Source organism: Drosophila mauritiana, chromosome 2R (assembly GCF_004382145.1).
Source record: "Drosophila mauritiana strain mau12 chromosome 2R, ASM438214v1, whole genome shotgun sequence".
Taxonomy (NCBI): domain Eukaryota; kingdom Metazoa; phylum Arthropoda; class Insecta; order Diptera; family Drosophilidae; genus Drosophila; species Drosophila mauritiana.
This window is the reverse complement of record NC_046668.1, coordinates 15,451,275-15,472,809: the sequence shown is the minus strand read 5'-3', so window position 1 is coordinate 15,472,809 and position 21,535 is coordinate 15,451,275. Positions and strand designations below refer to the sequence as shown.

The 21,535-nt window shown below is 43.4% G+C and overlaps 1 protein-coding gene across 11 annotated transcripts; it reads left to right on the top strand.

Moving 5' to 3' along the window:
- The first annotated feature begins 508 nt into the window (after positions 1-508).
- LOC117138569 (probable serine/threonine-protein kinase yakA) lies at positions 509-21,527 on the top strand. Of its 11 annotated transcripts, XM_033300737.1 has the most exons (9): positions 509-883; positions 6,068-6,800; positions 14,913-15,295; positions 15,530-15,930; positions 16,043-16,171; positions 16,393-16,778; positions 17,227-17,998; positions 19,681-20,385; positions 20,451-21,527. In XM_033300737.1, the coding sequence occupies exons 2-9, from the start codon at positions 6,656-6,658 to the stop codon at positions 21,097-21,099; spliced, it is 3,570 nt and encodes a 1,189-aa protein (XP_033156628.1). In that variant the 5' UTR covers positions 509-883; positions 6,068-6,655; the 3' UTR covers positions 21,100-21,527. The 11 variants fall into 11 exon arrangements, with proteins under 11 accessions (XP_033156628.1, XP_033156624.1, XP_033156626.1 ...); XM_033300736.1 differs by lacking the exons at positions 509-883; positions 6,068-6,800 and adding an exon at positions 11,797-12,269; XM_033300740.1 differs by lacking the exons at positions 509-883; positions 6,068-6,800 and adding an exon at positions 11,797-12,269 and having other exon boundaries at positions 18,139-20,385.
- The last annotated feature ends 8 nt before the right edge of the window (positions 21,528-21,535 follow it).

Sequence of the window (21,535 nt, the reverse complement as noted above, 5' to 3'; positions counted from 1 at the left end):
ATTTCCTCTTTTGTAATTTATGGAAGTCTCGAATGGCGTGCACAAAAATTATTTCAAATACATTTCTATGGCGGAAACATTTATTTCCAAAGGCAAGCGCACATTTTAACAAGGCACACGTTCGTTGTCATTTTTCAAAGAAAAGATAAATATAAATAGCCAAAGCGAAGCAACAAGTGTCGCACAAAGGTGACGATCGATTGGTGGCATCAATTTCCAAACCTGTCATCCTAACACCTAACGCGCCCACGCAACTCCGGACTTTCTGCCCCTGTCCACCAGAAATCCGGGTGAACTAACAACTCCAGTAAGCCGGGCAGCCCAGAAAAATTCGGCTCAAACCGGGTTGCCAAAAAAGTATGCATGAAATAAATTCACTTTTTCCCCACTGCCGCTGCTGCCCGCCGACTGCGCAGTCGCCGCCGACGCAGCGCTGAGCGAAGGTGGAGCGGTTCCACTGGGTGAGATATGTTCATTCGCTACGCGCTCGTCGAACCGCCGAGACGTTCAAATCGCTGCCGCTTTCGTCGCGGGTGTGACAAGTTATCCACCTTCCTTGTTAAAACAAAACGTTGAAAAAAATATATAAAAATATTGGGAAGTAAACCTGATTTCCACAAAATAGTTGCATAAATCACACATTTCGAAATGCACACTCTATAAGGCCGATCTAAGCAGTTCTTATTGGAGTAAGGTGGCGCCCAAGTTGGCTATAACTGTGTATAGTTTCCGTTTTAACCCTCGCGTATGTATGTGCTATTGTGTTATGATATGATATGGAGTGAATTAGCCCATCGTTCAGCTGTCTAAGCGGTTTTCATTGAGTGCACATTGCGGAATTTCAATTACTTAGCCACTCGATAGGAAAGGAGTGCACTTCAAGGTAATTTCCAAGCAAGCGGACTACAGGTGAAACAGTAACTCAATTCCCCGTGGAATCTGTTGTTGATTTGGCGGCGATAAGTTAAATGCCATATTAATAGCCAATTATTAAGTCACCAGCAACCACATCATCATCATCATGAATTGTTCATTCAGTATCGATAAGGTAAACATACGAGCTCGAATACATAGCAGAGGAAATAGGCGTCTATAGGAAAGTAAACCAAACTTTGTTTAAACAATTAACTGGTTCTCGAGCGAGGATCGCAATACCTGCCATAACAAAGATGGGAAAAATATAGTTTATTCCGTTGATTGGTAGATGAGGTGTATTCCACGTAATCGTGTTACAATATCTATTGTATGCAGTTGAAAACATGGGTACTGTAAAATGTTAATTTAATTAGGTAATTACAACTCACCCATCTGACGTGTTGCTTCCTGACTCACTATGTAAATATACTTGAATATATTTTCTAGACACACTTATCTTAATCTTATCGTATCGGAGCTGAGTAAATATTGAAATCTTGCGCAGAATATCCACAAATTTATGAAGCATTCGAATCGAAATCTCCTTAAGTTCCCATGGCATATCCAAGGCTCATATTATGTTTACATCTTGATATGCCAAACCCCCGCCTCCTAACGAGAAGATAAGGTTCTTCTACTTTTTTCCGATTTTTCGCCCAGTATTATGTATTTTATCTAGCAGATAAGATATGACCGCGCACATACATATGTATATGTATGTATCTTTAGGTTGTATGGCACTCTTGCTCCAATTTCGCGCAATAACTTTTGATTTGTCCGCAGTTTTGATGGGTTTCTTTGTTTGGTCAAAAGTTGGCATGCAATGGGGCAATCAATGGGGCAGCACCCTTTCACACACACACGAGTATCCATACCCATGCCCGGTCAGATCTAAAAGTTTGGAGCTACTCGCATGTGCATTTCTTGCCATGGCAACCCGCAAGCCGCCAGCCGGTCACAACAAGTCCACCATCACATCCACCATTCCGGCCGGAGTTGTTTGCCACCCAACAACAATAATGGCAATGCCAAGTCGGGCCACCCAGGCAACCCCCTGTCCACCAGGGACATTTGTTCCGGCGAGTGGCCAGCTGGGCGCGGCTTTAGTGTCTGGCGTCATTACACCATTTATAGCCCATGTTTTCCCAGAACTTTCGCTGCTCCTTTCGGTGTTTAATCGATAATGTCGAAACGAGCGTAGGAAAGCCTGGAATTTCCCATTTTCATGGCTCCTGGTTGCCCATTTCATTTGTGCTAATTGCAGATCGAGGCCAAGTAACTGATTAATGGGGGCAGTACTAGGAGGCTTCACTGTGGAGGCGGACGCCCAGTCCACTGTTTACCATTTGTTTGGAGCTCGTTAAGTTTGCTGTTAATTATCGTTCGGAATTTCGCGACGCAGTTTGGAGCCAAAACCCTACAGTGTTGACTTTGCAGGTAAATATCTCATGAATAGCTTATGCTGAAAGATCAACAAAGTACAAGTCGAACATTCGAAAGCTTTTAATGAGATATAAGGTTATACATAGAACAAATGTGTTCGTTATATCTTGTAATTATAGTTAAATATAAAATATATTAGGACTAAAAAAAATATACATATTTAAGCTAGGGAGTTTTGAAGTTCATCTATCTAAAGTCCGCAATCAATCTGCCCAAGTTTATTAACAAACGGAATATACGAGCCTGCAATTAATTAATTAACGTTCCCTTCACTTCCACAATCCCCCTATTTATTTCCATATTTTTATTTTTTCGGACAAAGCTAAAAAAACGCCAATCTAGGAGTATTTCACAGTCGGTAAGCTATTTGCCATGCATATTTGCAACGCTCCAAAAAGTCCAATAAACGGCAATCACAAGAGGCAGCAAATGCTTTTCCACCGCTTTTGGCGATGGCAAAAGATTTGCATAAACAGCAGATACATCTGTGTATCTGTATCTGATGTGTGTGAGTACATCGCAATTAACATCAAACTCGAGTACTTTACATGCGAGTATTATTGACAAAGTGCCTCGTTCGTACTGGGTTCTAATTTGAAATTGAGATCCGAACACGCCTCTGGAAATGTGCCTCGTTTTGTTTCGAGATTCTGGCTAACCTTCGCGCAATCCCCAGAGACACTAGAACGTAGACTGGAGTGACGTGTTGACGACTTCTAAGCGGACTCACCAAGCTCAGATGATTGCCATCAATGACATCAGCGCGGCTAACGAAGCAAACCGACTGTGACTACAGTTTATGGCTTTCTTCTCGCCCAGCGAAAGCTTTCAAATTGGCCAAAAAGCGGCTGCATTAATTATGGAAACGTTTATAATCTGTGGTTAATCGCTTTCTGGTAATTTGAGTGGAACCTCCATGCTAATAGTGCGGTTTTAAAGGGTGCTACTAGCAGGTTTCACATTTCCCCAGCTACAATCAATAACAACTTTAATTGATTCCGCTGAAAGGCAAATGCTCATGTCGATAGATTAACTCAATTAGCCAATGAATCTAATGCCAAAGCTATGCAAATATATATAGCTACTCTACATTATAGTAAAAACAGGGGAGAAATACACAATTAGCCATAGTGGCACTTCAAGTGAGTGGTGATAAATCACTCTTAATTTGAACAACAAATAACGCAGTAAACGTACTCACCAGTTTTCCACCTTTCTGCTTAATATTTCTTATATCTTCATATATCTTATAAATAAAAGGCAAAATGTGTATCTTTTAAACAGAAGGATCAGCATTTGTTGACTCTTTTGCAATACCACTTAACAACAAATAACTGATAAAGCTGAGTGCGACGGTAAACAGAAACTGAAACTCGGCTCAGCACACATGTTCGATAAGGAGTAACCCCCACTCCAGACCCAAGAGATCTGTGTAAACCGACACCTCCGGCATCCCAAGCGACCTTCACGCACGCTGGTGCCTTGCATCTGTTACTGTGCCAAATCGAAAGTGATGCAGAATGCAGTTTTCTTGTAGTATATATATATATATAAAGTATGTATATAGAAGAGTGCGTTTGTCGCAGCCACTTTGAAGGTGAGCCTGTCCAAATGGAACGACAATGCTGCACTTGTTAGGCCCCAGACTTGGGGAACTTTTAGACTCGGAGGCGGCTTGCGACAGCTGTCACGGCTTTGGACAAATTCCGAGGTGGAAACCCAAGACGGAGCATTTGTTTACAGGCCCAGCTGGTTCAATGCTCCCATTCTAGTTTCTAAACCATTTTGGCAGCACAAGTGTGCTAATTTCGCAAGTTGTGATTATTCCGAAACCTGGTTCAAGATACTCCCAACACTTTGTCATCATTTAAATTTGAGTGTGTGAGCATTAGGCTTGAAATGTTAAAGCGTGGGAGCTGCATTTTTGATATATTTATACAATATATATGAAGTAAGATCAAGATAAAGTTCGTCAACGTCTTGGAATGACATGAGTGGGTGGCGGAAAAGATGATGATGAAGATGATAATGTGGCTGGGATAATAATAAATAAATAAATTAGCTTTATATGGAAACCAGTTTGAAAGAGTCACAGCACGACTGCGGTTTTTGGTTATTTTTTCCTTTTAATTCACTTATATCTTAATGTTGCTCAAAGGCACTCTTCACTCATGTATGAGCACGGAACCCCAATAACTGAAATCTCCAATGGCATTACTCACTTGATTTTCCGGATGGATTCAGAGCACGTCCTCCAGCAGCTCAGCAGCCCTATCCCAATATGGTCGATATGACTGTTCCGAGTCACTTCATATGCATAACAGTGGAGGGAGGGCGCGGCAAACCTTTCAACTCGAATTATGCACAATAATCTAACATAAAATTTGAGGCCTTATCTACGCATAGAAACTGGTAAATTGGTTGGGGTTCGCTTGGAGTGGCGGGGCATAAATTAACTCGGGAACATGTAAATATCCAAACGAGTTTATCGCTTCAAGTGAGCCCAGCAATTATCCAACAAGAAACTTGTTCTATATAGCACACATAGCGTCTGTCGACGTCTATTAAGATTTATAGATTTAGTTGTCGCCTAACATAGATATCGACAAGCGTGTCATTAGATTAGTTTATCTGCGGATATAGAAAGACATCTTCAGATCTGAAAATATTCTTTGGCTGGAAAAGTGTGGGTTGGATTGGCAGCTTAGTTAAATCTCTATTTGATTGCTAATGAGTTGGGTATTATTTATTGTTTGGCCTTGGGCAGTTCTAGTAGTACTAATGAGCATGGGTTGCAAATCTTACATTATTTCCACAATATCATTTTATTTGTATCTTTGGGTTAGATTGTAATTGATGTACCAAATGAACCCGAATAAAAAGTTTCTCTCCCATCACTTTTAGTGTGCGATATTCTTTTGTATCTCAAAGTTTGCCAAACTTGTGGGAGATATGCTCGCACACAAAAGATCTTCAATTGCTTTTAATGCTCACTTTCATTTCGCAATTAAGAGAGGCTGAGAAAAATGTTGGTTCTCGCGGTTTTTTTTGTAGATTTTCAGTCTCGTTTCAACTGCGCAACACGCCGGGATATCTCCCGTCGAAAGCGAATTTTTGTGGCTGAAACGAAAAGTTAACGGTAATTAAGTGGCCTATTAGGAAAAACTATTCAATCACCCTTTCTCCCGCTCCGTTTCCCTCCCTTTCTTCAGCGATTGCGTGAGCCAAGCCCCAAAAGCGAAAAAGCAGTTCGTGAATTCGCAATCTAAGTTTAGCTGATTTCATCATATTCTCTGCTTTGCGTATCCATTAGATACACGCTCCTGCAGTTCACTGTGTTTCGCTGTGGATATTTGCAAATTAGCTAATGTGCGCTTAGCCCATTGGTGAATGTTTGTTCGGTATTTCGAATTTTGTTTAAACGTCACATTCCGAGAAGAACTAGTAATGATTTGAGTTGGTTTTTTATGGCAGCTTATTTCCACAAAACAGGAAAAAATATACAAACAGCTTACAAAACTGGTCTACTAAACATAAGAAGAACAAACTTCTTACTTATTATGTAAATAATATTTTTAAGCTAAGATCAGAAATTTGAAATTCAGTAATACATACTGCTAAGACTAAGACCTGCTGACTTATAATGAAATATCTATCTGCTAAAACTCACTTACTTAAAATTTATATCTCACGCTCTGACCTTTTGCAGATATTCGTAAAAACAGACGACAACGAACTTTGAAACGGGGTAGAAGGGGAAACCCAGCGCCGAGCTCCGATCGCAACTCTCGGATAAATCCAACAGCAATTGCAGACCCAAAATTATATGCCATCCAGCGCATTCATTTCCATAGGATTTTGGTGGAAACCTGCGACTAACAAAGCGAATTTCAAATGTGAACCAATCATACAATAAAAACGCAAAAACCAAAAATAAGAAAAAAAACCTAAAAAAAATAGCGTGCATGGAAAAAAAGATATTGTGAAAACAACAAAAGATACATTAGGCAAAAGTGTTTCCAAAGCCTTTTTGTATGATTTTTTGAAAGTGCAGTGAAAACGAAATATGATTAATTAATCATTAATGAATATTAAGTAAAGCACCAGCAAAACACGAACAAAACGGGAAAAGCTAAGAAAACACTTCAACTTGCATGTGGAGCAAACGAGAGTTTGGCGCGCTTTTAAACGCCCGCGACTAAAGACGCGTTCGCGTTTTTCTCCCCACAAACTTGCCCAACTGCAAGCGGAAGATATAGCCAAATTAAAAGCAAGTTAGTTGCATAAATTGCGGAGGATGGCCACCTCGGAGCAGAGCAGGAGGGCCCTGGAGCCGATTTTCATCGCCACCCCGCCGCCCACTCCGCTGCTCCACCACCATAGCTCCATAACGCGAACCACCACACCCCGCGAAATGCCCACCATGTACCACTTCGATTTTGGTAAGTACTTTGGCCAATTACAACTGTAAGCCCAGCGTAGGGAGCTTGTCAATCGATTTCCCACACAAAAAACCATAAACTATCATTGCACTGAAAGAAATTAACCATCATTATGTTATATAAAAGATTTCTGGTTTGAGTTCCTAAAGAGTCGATGGAAATCTATTTCACTTTCCAACCGATAGTAAATTTGTATACTATCTATTTAAATAAATATAGTAATTAGGTAAGGTATTTCTCCAGTACATTTGGGAAAAATGCATACAATGTGAATGCAAACAATGTACGGCTAATTCAAAATACTCAAATACTCATGCCACTTCCGCGCAGGCGCACAATATAAAAATCTCCAAAAAAAAGCACTTGGCATGCAGCCCCAGGCAAAGAAACTCAAACTCCGGCTGTGTTAGAGGAAGTGTTTAGGAAACCACTTAAAGCCAATAACCAAGAGGAGAGGGAGCCGATTTGAATTTATAATGAACTCAATAAAGCATGAAGTCACTTTTTATGACCATCTAAGCATGGTATTCCAATGGCAAAGCAAAGAACAGGGGTTATTAAAATTTTTGTTAGGTTTTTAAAAGTGTGTAGTTGTCAAAGATTTTAAGGGATTTTTCCGGCGGATATAGAGAGGACTCAAAATATTAATGTAGGAATATAAAAAATATATTTTGTAAAAAAGCAAAGCATTATTCATTATTAGGAGGGTGGATGTGAAAACCCCATCAAAAAAGCTCCTTTTAATGAAAGAAGCCGCTTGAATATAACAAAACCCCAGCTTTCTATCACCCAAAGAGACCGAGATGACATCAGTTATTATTATTGCAAATACTATATAGTATTGCAAAAATGAGCAAAACGCACAAAAAGCTCTCAACCAAATCAAACACTGAAAACGTGGAAGGCATTTAAAAATCGAAATTAAACACAACAAACAGAAGCCAAGCAATTGACAACAACGCCAAATGACATATCTATGTCAATTTCCATTTGCAGTAAGCAGCCAAAGACTCGAAAAATGAAAGAAATACACAAAAAGAATCACATGAGTTTTAATTAAATTAAAGACCAACCCAAAACAAGAAATTCAACCCAAGTTGGACACCAAAATGTTTGTTTTGCGCAGCAATCGAGAATAATTCAATTAAAGATTGACAGAAGCAAAAAGCTTCGCTCATGTTATAGCCCATATTTATATGGCAGATAAATATGCCAACTGCCTGACAGAAATCGGGTTTTTCGACCGATTTCTAGTCGGTTTTAGCCATGTCAGTCACGTCTGGCCGGCAGATTTGCGTGCCAGTTTTAACAAGTTTCCGATAATGCTAATAAATAAGTACGAAAAACTATTCCATTGTCGCCCTACCAACTGACAGTAATGGCCTGTTCCTATATACACACATATATACGTATGTATATATATGGCCTAAACGACAGACAGTTGACCCACTTCCCTCGGCCCACTCGAAAATACTACCCTCTCTCTGCTAATCCGATGAATTTCCTTGACATTGAACCACTTTTGGTGGCACAAGCACAAGCGGCTTACCAGTCCCATGAAACGAACATAGAATCAGTTCCAAAGTCAAAATCCCAACCAGTTTTCGTATTGGCATTTCATATGAAGGTGTTAATTGTGCTTTGCAAAAACCTGTTTTTCAAAATCTCTTGCAAGTCACTTATCTGTAAGGGATGAGTTGTGCCATTGAATAAATTGGTCATTGATGAATTGCGGTTTTTCAATTAAATGTCCATTTGAAGTGGACACAAACATATGGGCATAATTATTTGCAGCCCAGAAACAAATTTGAAAACAGCTAACAGCCGCAAATCCAAATCCAAAAAGCTTGAAAAAGCTTTGAAAAAGAGTAGTAAGCAGTGTTGTCGTGCTGAAAGTTAGCTACTACTTTTTATATTTCTTATATTACGTTTTGGAAGCTCGAAACAAAAATATTTTAAATTGGCTAGCGAAGTTGACTAATATATAATATAAAATATAGCTTTACCTAAATCATTTTTAAATTGATTATAACACAATTAATTTTAATCGCCTACCAAATCACTAAAACACTTAGTCCCTTTCAAATTTCAATTTAATTTACTGAATTGAATTGAAAGACTAAGCGCCTCACAAATTGAATTGCTAATCGTTTGGCTTCACCTATCGATCGAAGGTGTTCCAAATCCAATTGGAAATTACCTACCTCAATTAGCGGCCCAATTCTTCTCACACTCCAAAAAAGAAATGCAAAACAAATGATGGAAAAGCTGAAAACACACAAAATCGTATTGGATACAAACACAAAAGTATTTCACACTTTCCAAAAGCCAATCAGCACTGCCAACAACAAACAAATCAACTTCAATTTGTTGCAACAACATCGAACTCACCAAGTTACAAACAGAACCGAAGACAGAAACAAAAAAATACAAAGGAAAACTGAAAACACAGGGAAAATTGTGCAATCTGCAAAAATGCCTGCGATGGGAAAAACTCAAAATAAAAAAAAAGAAAAACCAAAAACAAGAAAACATTCAGCGCCAATGAACTGAAATGGTTTCATTAGAACATCGAAGGGGCGATTGGGGGACCCATGGGCAAATGACGACTGGAAGAAATAGAACTTAATTAGTGAAAAATACGACGGCCCTATGTTGTTGATATGTGAAGTGTGTTCTTTGTCTGTCAGAGGGAGATGGAGTATAGCTGGGTTAGAAAGAGAGCGCAGGTGAAGATTCAGGGGCCATCGAAATGTCGCCAAGTCTATCTATCGAAGAAGTCTCTAATACACTAGCACAATATTTATAGATCTTGGGCGCAGATTCCTGTTGAGTAAAAAGATTCATCTGAAGTTGGTCCAACGAGTGACTTTAATTAGCTATTAAAATCAAGTTAATGATTTATTTCTAATGTAAAGTCGTTACACTCTAAATTGACACTTTTTTTATCCCACTACTGCATTTTCCTTAAGTTGAAAGAACAGTAAAAGCTATCAAACAAAGTCACCTCTAATCGTGGTAAAAACTAGTGACGAAGGCAACCTCAACATATTACTGAAATCGATTTTATTCCATATTCTTTTTGTAGCAGTGCATGGGAAACATAAAGTTTTAAGTTCACTATAAAAATATAGTTCTTCGGTCGTGTCGCCGCCTTGCCCCCAAAACGCCATCCGCACATCATCTAGATTCTAGAACTTTGACTATTTATAAGCACGCGCCCCTTTTTAAAACCGATTTCCTGAGGGCATGCGGCTGCACCGTGAAAATTGCCAGAGCGAGATACTTCTATGTGCAACAGATCCCCCACTCCACAAAAATAAAGCGACCATATGCAACTGCAACAGATCTTCTATTTTCGTTGGCGCTCTCGAAGCGTGACAATTATAAGAGATTATCCAAAACTCAAAGTCGCGACGCGTGGGCGACCACAAACGATGCCGCCTACGCCACCCGAAAACCACCCATGCCACCCACTTCCTCCCCACCCAAAGTCCTGCGAAACGGAAGTTGTTGGTTCGATAAACCGGATATAAATATAAATATCCTTGAGAATGGCTAGAACCTCAAGTTCATGAATTGACTAATAATTCAGCCTGGTTTTTGGCACGTTTAAAAACGAACTTTTGGTCTTATGTCAAGGCAACTTGCGTAAGAGAGTTCCACAGCCTAGTGACGTCAGCGGATGCTGCAACATATATATTCGACGTATGATATATATATACCCAGATTTATAGCATCAACAAATGGGGATCGTTTGGCCCGAGCAGAGCGATGCTCAAAAGTGCATTCGCATTTCAATTAAAAACAGAAACAGCGAAAAGAGATGGAAAGGAGATACGAATATGGTGAACCGAATGTAGGCGAAAATCGAATATGGAATGCACTGCAAACGAGTGTCAGAGACTATATGATTTCAAGATCAGCCAAACATAGTTTAGCATAAATTACACTAAACGAAATATAGGCATTTTTTGGTCAAGATCAATAGTATCTTTAAAAAGTTTACCTTACTAAAGTTTTAGATAAAGTTCTTCATAAAGTTCTAAAATTAAATAATTAAGATTATTTTTATAAATAATAAACAACCCATTACATATAAAATATGCAATAAAAAATCACATATCCCATAGAAGAAAACTCTTTGATTCAACAGGATACATGGTCTGGAACTATTAGCCTTTTAAAATGTTTTGCGCCGGAATTTAAGAACTTATTCCATGATTTAGAACATCACAGACTCCCAGTGCATTTCCACGAACTGATTTGCCCAGCTGTGATGCCCCTGATTTATATAAAGTCCACCGAAAGTGTCTCCAACTCTGCGGCCAGCTGCTTATTTATGTGTAGCGGCTGCAACACCGCATGTTGCTGGGGTCGCCAAATGTTGCTGGTGGTGCTGCTTGCCAGTTGCAACTCCAACGGCGGCCACCTTTTTTGGCACACTTATGCAACAGCAGCAGTGGCAGTAAGTGGATGTGTTTCATGCCCCAAAAGTGGACATAATTGCACATGTGTGGGGGCAACACCCAGTCGTGGTGTACCGATTCCCATTAGCCCAGGAAATGGGCTCTCTTTGAAGTCGGTTAACTGATTGACTGATCGGCCGTGGCGGGTGAGATTTCAATTTGGAACTGGAATTGCTGGCACTGGGAAATTTGCAGCCATTCTGGCAGAGAGTGAATAATGCCCAAGTAGTCGAGGGTTCAGCAACATTTGACGTCGCCGGCGGTGGCGGCTTTAAATAAATCAGCCGTAAAGACAGCAGAGACCAGCCGCCAGTAGACAACTCAAATCCCGTCGAGAGCGAGGGAGTCGGAACAGAATCGTGGCCTTTGTTAATAGCACCAGCCCCACACAACACAAGCGCAAGCACAAACAACAACACCCACACTCGTACCAAAACTGGAGTGCAACTATTTATAATGTCGTGCAACATGTTGCTGCGCGAGCTTTGTGCCGTCGATGTTGCTGCTGCCGTTTAGTTGAGCACGAGAAGCCGGCGCGTGAAGTTCGCTCGAAATGCGTTCGAAAGTAGCTTTGATTACACATGAGTGAATAAATACCGCCTAACAATGAGCAAGAAAATGTGGCAGAAGATCTTCAAGTCCAAGTCGCAGAAGCCGCAGCCCTTGGCCAAAATCAACAAGCGACACAGTCGCATTGCTTACGAGGAGTACCAGCAATTAACCGATCTGCTGGCCGGTGAAAATGGACAGCTCAGTTTCGGCAACGAAAAGGAAAATGAGCACGAAAATGGGAATGGAAGTGGCAGCATTAACGTTTTCGAACAGCAGCCGCTGCAAGGTTCTTTCAACTCGTTGCAGTTTAGTGAGGCGCATCAGCTGCAGCAACAGCAGCAACAAAAATCGCAGCAGCAACAGCTGTCAACGTTTTCGCGCGTTCGCAACACATTTTCCATGAAACGCAACAGCAGCAGCAGCAAAAAGCTGGGAAATGCCAAGCCAAGTGAGTCGGATGTAGCATCTGAAGCATCTGCAGCAGCAGCAACAGTTGCAACAGCAACAGCAGCAGCAACATTAACTAACAATGCGCCAGGCAATCAACTGCAACGCGTCTTGATTGTTGTCAATAAGATCGATGTGGCCACTAACTGCCTGACTAATAATTTGCATGCCAATCCTACAGAAACTGTGACTACAAATGCAGCAATTAAATCAAGTAATTTCCAGTACAAATTAACAACTCATTTCTGCTTAATGAAACGTTTAGTCTGAGGTGAAAGCTGTGGGTAAAATCTCAGCCAAATCGCCTGCTGCCCACATCTGTTCCAATTGTTTAATCTCCATCCATGGTGACCTCTTCGTTGACTCCTTTCGCTTATCAAATCTCGGCCAGAGCATGATGTCATTTTGGGTTTTCTTCAATTTAACTGTAACTTAAAGCTTTGATGAATGTGTGGGTTTAGTTGTTTAGTTTAAAGAATTCGTAAATTAATCTCGTTTTTCGGGACTACGGAAAAGATATCCATTGTAGAACGTATAAATTTTCAATGAATCATTATAATTGATAATGTTAAAGTTCATAAACAAAAGTTCTGTGACACATTCCCATATTATTAAGTCCCCTAATATGAAATAAGTATTTATCTGCGGTTTAGGGGTTTTTCAACTTAAAGTCAATTCAAAAGTTATGTTTTGACTTTTTTGCCAAGTGCGAGCAAGCCCGTCTGGTTCCCTGCTTACCCGTTCCGAGGTGCCAAGTCCTCGGTTTTAGTTTCCACGGCCATACTTCTTGGGTGTCACAGGGTCAGAAGTTCAGAGACTAGCCAAGAACCTGAAAGCTGCTTGGCCTGGGAACAGGGAAACTGTTTGTATTACGCTTTTACCATATTGCACACACATAAATACATTTATGGGCCCACTGACGGCTTAAGTGGCTTATGGAGATTGCCCAACAACCTGCCGCAAAGACAACGAGGTATGGAAATGCCTAAGACTAGACTAACCAAACAGAAAGATGGGCCAGGGATTGGGCAAGCCGAAATACCATATTCGACTAGATTCACAATGGCATTCATCACTCGCCTCAATGGCTTTCAACTTTTGATCTAGTAAACTCTTGACCATTTAAAAGTCCCTCGGCTCCATCGCTCGAGATCCGCTAAAGATCTGATGGGACGTGGAGGCTCTGGTGGTTGTATTTTTAAATATCTCAAGTGGATGCACATAGTGCATATATGCTCCCAAGCATCATTAGCACAAGACAGACGGCTAGATAGATAGCACAATTCACCCACTTCTCAGCGCCGAGGATTATGTTGGAATAATATGAATAATATGCGTAACACACAACTTTGCATTGATTCAAATGGAAATGAGACATAATGCTCTCAAGATGTTGCGGAAATTCTGCTGCTCTTGTCTTGTGCGTGTCGCTGATTGATGTAATCACAATCTGACATGGTAATTGGATTTCCATCGTCTCTGTGATTAGTGGCCGCCTCCACTGGTGCTTCTAATTATTATTCCCCAAAGGGAATAAAAGCAAAGGGAGTTTTTTGTAGCTCAGCTAAAGAAATATTCCTCTGTTGGCGGAATAGGAAACTAGTACAGTCGTCTTACAAAGAATAAAACCTAAAAACCTTGATTACAATTCAATTGTTGTTCTTTAATTGAAAGCAATGGAAAATAATGTTTTGAGCTTATATGATTCCAAATAAACCTCGTTCTCGTTGAACGTATTCTTAGAAAGACTGTAAGAATTGATATTTTTACCCAAACACTTCGAATTTCTAAGGAATCTAATATGTTTGTTTAGAAATTAAGGTAAATTAGCGTAAAGAATAAACATTAGAAAAACTGATCCAATAATCAAGTTCTGGTTCGTGGGCCGACGGTGGCACCTGCTATCCGCGAGATACCAGATACTCGATCTTTGAGATACAATTCCCGCCCACAGGCCAAAAGCAAAAGAGTTTTGGCTGAGACCAGCTGCCCAATTTGGACAGAGCCACATTTCATCAGTCTGGGACCAGAAGATAAATAGCAATTTATAGGCTGATCGCCAAAGACGAACCAAAATAATAGCTATAAATTATTTGGGGCTGGGACTGCTCCATTGTTTCTGCATTTTTTGTGGATTTATTGCTGGGACAGACAATTTGTCGCCCAAAAAACAATCGACCATGAATCTGCCAGCGGGTGTTTTTCACTTGGCTGCCAGCCATTTTCACTGGGAAAGTGACTGGGCTTTTCCCATTACCGAACTTTCCCTGTAAGAGCCAAGCCCTTTTGATCTAGATATCGGATCTACTGCACTACCAACTTAATTTCAAAACAACCTTTTCATTTATATGTTAATTAAATCTTATTTTTATAGGGTAATATTCAATTTTCATTTTGTTTTATGTTAAATATTTGTAGTAATTTACTAGTTTAATTTTCCAGTGATAATTCCAAGTTTATAAAATCAACTGACAGTTTAATACTCCTATCCTTTCTATTGTTGATTTGTTTAATCTGAGACACACTCCTCTTTTGAACCCCTCACCTCATCTAACAAACATTGCCAAAGTGCTCGTAGCTAACAGAAACCCCTGTCGAAATTCGATTCCCAACTAACCTATCCATCTTTTGGACGCATCCACAGCAACAAGCAGCACCACGGATCCCGAGACCGAAGACTCTAGGCGGGGCGCAGAGGATGATTTGCCTGCCCCGCCGCCACTGACCTCCGGATCCTCCCTTCCGGTGCCGGAGTACGTGCCCGAGCAGTTAACACAGCTGACACCCTGTCCCTGCTGCAGTCGCACCTTCGTCGTGGACGCGCTGCGCAAGCACGTCGTCATCTGCGAGAAGGCCTCCAAGAAGCGCAAGATCTTCGACTCGTCGCGCCAACGCCGCGATGGAACCGCTCTCTCCACGTACGTGCTGCCCAAGAACTTTGGCCTTCCCAGTGCGGAACGCACTGTCGGAATACCATCTCCTCCGATCACCAGTCGCGAAACCACGTCAGTAAATGCTGCTCCAGAGGTGAGTACATCTCTGTAAAAATGTAGACATTTTTTTATTGAGAGATTAATATGTGTTATTAAAAATAAGATACTCACATTTATGTTTTTACCCAATGATATCTTTCTGGTTTCTGACCGCAACACTATCAGTAATCCAAATATAGCAGCTTCTTAGACAAATATTCCATATATAGATTAGACTTCATAAAGACTTTTGCAACCACTAAGTATGTACGTTTCCTACCGATTCCAGCCAGTGAACTCACCACTGCCAGTTCGTCGAAAGTCTCAAACGGAGATGGTGCGCTCCACTGCCCGAGCCTCCATGCGCAAGGCAGCATCCACACTTTCCTCTAACTCGGCAACGGAGGCTCCAGCTGTGGCACCTGCTGCTTCGACTGCTCCAGCTGCTCCAGCTGCTCCGGCTGCTCCCCTCGTCCGCGAACGATCTCTGGCCAAGCGGATCAAGGCACCTGCCTGCGATCGTTGCCCCCACTGCGATCGTACCTTTAATCCCAAGGCATTTGATCGCCACGTAGAATGGTGTAAGGAAAAGGCTATTCAGGCCACCATGAAGTCCACCAACAGCCAGGAGACCAGCAAGGCCAAGGAGCGCCTGGAGGCCAGGAAGCAGTATAGGCCCCCCAATCTGAAGTAAGCCTGGATTTAGTTGACACCCTGTGATCTATCTACTTAACACACGTTTTTGTTTTCCCGTTTCAATTTATTTTGTTGCTATTATTTAATTGACCGCGATGTTTGACAGAACCAAGAGATCCCTCGCCAGAGATAAGTACTCCGGTAACCACGAGGAGGTTCTGGAAGCGGGCGAGATGACAACACCCAAGCCAAATCTGATGTCCCATTCGATGACGTCGTCCGTGCACAGTGATATGTAAGTAGAGGGTTTCCGAAATCCATAGATTTCTCTTAGATAGGTAGTCCTAACCCCCAATGCTCTTCTGGTTCTATCTTAGTCGTCCTTGATTAATCCCGTAAAGCGTAATCGTAATCGTAACCTTTTGATAGCAATTATTGCCACCGTCGTGTAGTCTCAACACACCGTAGTTAGTTCTTCGATCAGCGATCTTCACTCATCCCCAAAATGATCCTCAGCACTCAAGCTCAAGTCACCAGCTCGCGAGCAGGAAGTCGTGCCAAAGCAAACTCCACGGTTACCCAGAACCAAGTAAATCTGTTCAATGAGGATCCACCATCACCGCCGCCACCTAAGGAACGATCTGCACTGCGCCGTTCCAAGCGCACTCAGCGGGAATCCTGCAACGAAATTGACGAGACCATGGAGCAGCTGAGGCGGAACGGCGGTGGAGATGCTCTCCAGTTGGCCAAGCTCGATTGCGTGGAGGCGCCAGTTCTCCAGCCAGCTAGACGACGCAAGAGAGGGCCCAAAACGGATAAACTAGATGGGGTCGAAAAGCAGATCTGCCTACCCCAAGTAACCATGACATTTGACGAGCTCAATGGGTTAATCAAGCGCAAAGGTATGGGTTGAACTTCTGACTTGGTATTCACCAATCCCTACGAGAGCTGCCCACTGTAAGTGCCATGCAGTTCTCCAATTAAACACTAAAACACTGATGCATTTAAGATCTAAGAACCCGGAACCATTTCATGATCGTTAATTAGTGCGCGCCGCATCGAAGCATTCGAAAGATCAGCGAAGCATTAAGAGAAGGCGTTGTCCAGGTGCAGGGTGGCTTCAGTTGGGTTTTAATAAGATTAGGAGTCGAACAAATAGAGGGTATCAAATGAAATATATGGGTGGGAGAATAGAAGTGGGGAATATCGATTGAAGGGCGCAAAAGTAACATCAATTTTCTACACAAAACCACAAAGTAATACTCCGAATATTCGAGGAAAATTTTTTTTGTAAAACTTAGTCTAACCCGAGTCTAAAACCCTTCCATCCTCCATGCGGTTCCACATCAGGCGGCACGCCCATTTGCAATGTGGAAATGGATGAGCAGGGAATCGGTAGTCTGGTCTCCAAGCACCACTCATCAGCAACCCTAGTGCGTCAGGCACATCGTCGAATTCGCACCAAGGAGAACCCCGATCTGGAGTTGCGTGCCCTGCAATCGTCATGTTCAGCTATTTCCAAAGACGTACAGTCCAGCCTGGTGCCCATGCAGAGAAATCAGTCAAAGATATACTCCGGATCCGAGGAGGAGTCGCCAAGGTCAGAGATTCAGATCAAGCTAGAAACTGCAACCATGCGCACGGTATGCCGACCCCAGAAGAAATCAGGTCGCTCTTCCCAGGTGATGACTAACTCGGAGCCCAAACGAGCTTTGCCAATGTCAGATTTAAAGGAAAGCTTTGAGGCCATCAACCAATCCATAGGCCAAACAGTTCTCCCAAGACTACAGATGGGAAATGAGAGGCAGGACTACGAACCGGAGGAGGACGGAACGGATAATTATACCAGTGATCTAGATGAGGAACCCAAAGGTGATGACCTAATGGCTCGAGCAGCAAAACTGATAGAGAGGGCTCGTTCAAACTCCAGTCCCATCCGCAATCCTGAGCTGTTAGATAGCCACAGTGAACATGATGAGGAGCAACCAGAGGCGGAACGGGAACTAAGGCTGCCGCCTTTGACCAAACAAAATAGCAACGTCAGTCGTCGTGGATCCCTTGAGAATAACGAAAGTGCTATTGCGTACTTCAAGGCACTTAATGCCAAGCGTCGTTCAAATAGGTTTGTATCCCAAATAAGAGCCAAATAATCCATCCATTCCTCCCCAGACGACAGCCAGACAGAGCACTAATGGGCGGTTCATCATATCGTACCATACCGTATATAATGTTTACTTAACCGTTTGCAATCTTTTTTAACAGCGGCCTGGGGGACAAATACGATCCCTTCCTCTCGGCTAAGCGGCAGCTGGAGGAGCTTTGCTCACCCAGCACGCCGCCGCCAGAGGAAGAGGTGACCACCACCAAAGCTACTAGAACATTGACACCTACAGCAACCAGCACACCCACAGCCACACCCAGTATCGCCATGACCACTTCATTGACCACGGCAGTCGGTAAGCCCGTTCAGGTTACCCAAAAGACCACTCCGACTTCCAATTTTCGACGTACTTCATCGCTGAGAGGGCCACGTCGTACGCCCATGCTGAACAGCCGGCCGTTGTTTGCCACCAACTATCGCCCCACCATTCAGCGGGGTCTGTCCGATGAGGGACCCATCTCCACCAATTTCCTTAAACCAGAGGAGTTCGACGAGATGCCGGTAAGAGCCGCATGCGGCAATGACTTTCACAGCCCAAGAGTCGTGCGCCGGGATACCAGTGCCTCCAACCGAAAGCAACTGCTTAAATTGCCCGTGGGTGGAACCAGTGAAGCCAGCAACGCATCCCCCTCTCCTCAGGCCGCCCGCAGTGTGGCCAAAACTGACTCCCTGGCTGTGTTCCTCAAGTACGAGCACGAGCTGGAGCAGCTGAATGGCAAGGCGGCTGAGCTGGCAGCCGCCAGCCAGTTGACCAGCAAGGAGCAAAAAGACAAGAGCAACACGCTGAGCAAACAGAACTCTGCGAAGAGCTTGGTACACAGTACTCCCACACAGTTGCCACCATTAACTCCAACAACGGTGCCCGTTTCGCCAGGTTTGGTTAAAGAGGTCAACTATCCACCGGTGGCCACTCCGCTTCGATTGGAGCCCATCAGCAAGGCGGCGAAGAACTCACCGGCTCCCCTTACGCCCATCAAGCTGGAAAGCATCTTTGGACCGAAGAGGGAAACGGGTCTGGGGTCAGGATCGGGCTCTGTGGCAGGCGATTACATAGATCCCAAGCTGATAAACGCCTTTGATAATCTACATGTAAACAGTGGTATATCCTCGGATGCCAGCTCCACGCCCCAGCAGTTGTCCCAAGGCCGGAGCAGGAGTAGCTCCCAGTCCACCATCACCCACGAACGGAGGCAATCCGGTGAGGCCAGGAACCTGCTGAAGCGGAAGATGCGATTGGGACGGAACCAGTTTCTGTACGATGCCTCGCCAGAGGATGCGGATGCTTCATCGGGCTGCTCGGCAGACGATGAGGCCAACCGCTCGTCCATGGAGTACGACGAACAGTGCTGGCAGCAACAGCAGAAACAGCTACTGGCCAATCCGCTGCCGCTGGTCATGCCCATGGTGCACAACGCCATGCCCACCTTCGATGATTTTGACTTCGAGGAGTTCCTCTCCTCATTCGAGAACGAGAATGACGACGAGCAATTCCCGTTGTTCAAGGACTGTCGCGAATTCCTCATGAATCGCTCGACGAGCAGACAACGCTCGTTCCAGAAAGCGACTTCGACGCTACAGACGACAGCCACACAGATTACACCACTTAGTCACCAGTCCAAGATTAAAGACAATCACGCCCACAGGTCTGATTCAAAAATGTCCGAAGACAAACTGCAACGGCAGCAGTCGAATGCTTCCAATGCCAGCAGCCAGGAGGAGAAGAGCCGCCAGGAGATGGAGAAACGGCCGGCCGACGATGATCAAAGAAAGCGAGAGATTTTTATTAGCATTGAGACGGAGGCCAATGCTCAGGGTCGCTCACCCATTTCGCCCGATTCACTGCGCCACATGGTGGGCAATGCCCAGGCGCACATCGATGTCCTGCACATTGAAAACGGAAACGAGCCGGAACACGCAAGGTTTAGCAAGATCAGCGACACGGAGGACGCCGGAAACGAGCCCAGGGATCAGGCCAGCCAATCTACCAACCGGCTGGCCCCATCCTCGAGCGGATCCGGATTGGCGCCCAACGTGCAGCTGAACAATGCCAAGAATCTGATCCAGCAGATGCATAGCGAGTTCCGGCTTATGGGCGAGGAGGCCAGTGCCTCCATGCGGCGCCAGCTTATCGGAAGTAACGGCGGTAGAGGCGAGGAACCGCAGCGCTCCAGTAGTGGGCTCCCTTCTTCAAATCCAACACACCAGGTCGTGGCCAGCTCGCCAATGACTCCGTCACCGTCGGCGGATTCAGATGAGTTAAGTAGTCTGGATGGCTATCCCGTGTCCTCGTCGCAGGGTTTACGTCGAGGAGCCAGCTCCAAGCTAAGCTCGGATTCAGCATACGGCAGGTAAGGTTTTCTTAAAATGACAGTATGCAATGTATTGATATATATTCCATTATAACCACTTGTAGCAGCAACTCACCTTATAGCTTGTCGCGACAACGCTCCTCTGAACTCCAAGCCGGCACACTACAGTCCCAGGGATTGATGCGTCCACATACGGCCAGTGCCAAGCTGGCCAGCTGCATGATCGATGCCTCCACGCAGGCACACACTGATTATGGCACCCTGAAGGCTCGCCAGCGTCTCTTTGCACCAGAATGTGGAAACAACAATGGCGAAGGAGGCGAGTCGTACAGTAGCGGATCCGAACACTCTTTTGCAACAAATCCAAAACAGCAGCAGAACATCAACTACAACTATCAACAGCCACTGCAGCAAGATCAGCAGAAGCAGCAGCAGATGCAACAGATGCAGCAGCAGCAACAGATGCAGCAAATGAACTGCAACTACAACTACCAACAGGAGCAGCAGCAGCTCCATCATCAGCAGCAGCTTCAGCATCAGCAGCAGCAGCCTAAAATCCCAACACCATCAGGTTACAACACAACCAACAACAATGTACCGATGACACCTACAACGTCAGAGAATTCACTGATGAGCACCTCGTCCATGAGCTCAAGTAAGAAGTCCAATTACTGCTACGAATGTGGCTCCAAGTTCATATTCGAGACCGCAAAGTTCTGCATGGATTGCGGCTTGAGGCGTGCTGAACTTTAGATTAACCCCACGTAGCCATTGTTATCAGTAGCTGACACCACTCACAAAACACAGAAAATGAACACTAGCCCGGAATGAAGACGTCCTCCTGGATTGGTTTTGGGATCTTAAATATATACCAAATGTAGTTGTTAAACGCAAGCAGTTTGCGAAGAGCGCTAACACCGCTTCTATACAGAATAATACAAATAATATATATTTTAATACGAACCAAATGAAGCAAAACAAAGGTTTTATGTCGAGCAAACTTTAATTAATCGAACTAAACTTGGCATTTCTATCTTACACATATTTCTCATCTTCAATTGCTTAAAATACAAAAAAGCAAGCAAAAAATGCAACTCAACGTAAACAAAAAATAAACACTTTAACAAAGTTGTTGATTAACAAAGACTGAACGAATTTAAAGAATAGCGTTAAAAAAAAAACATTTGAA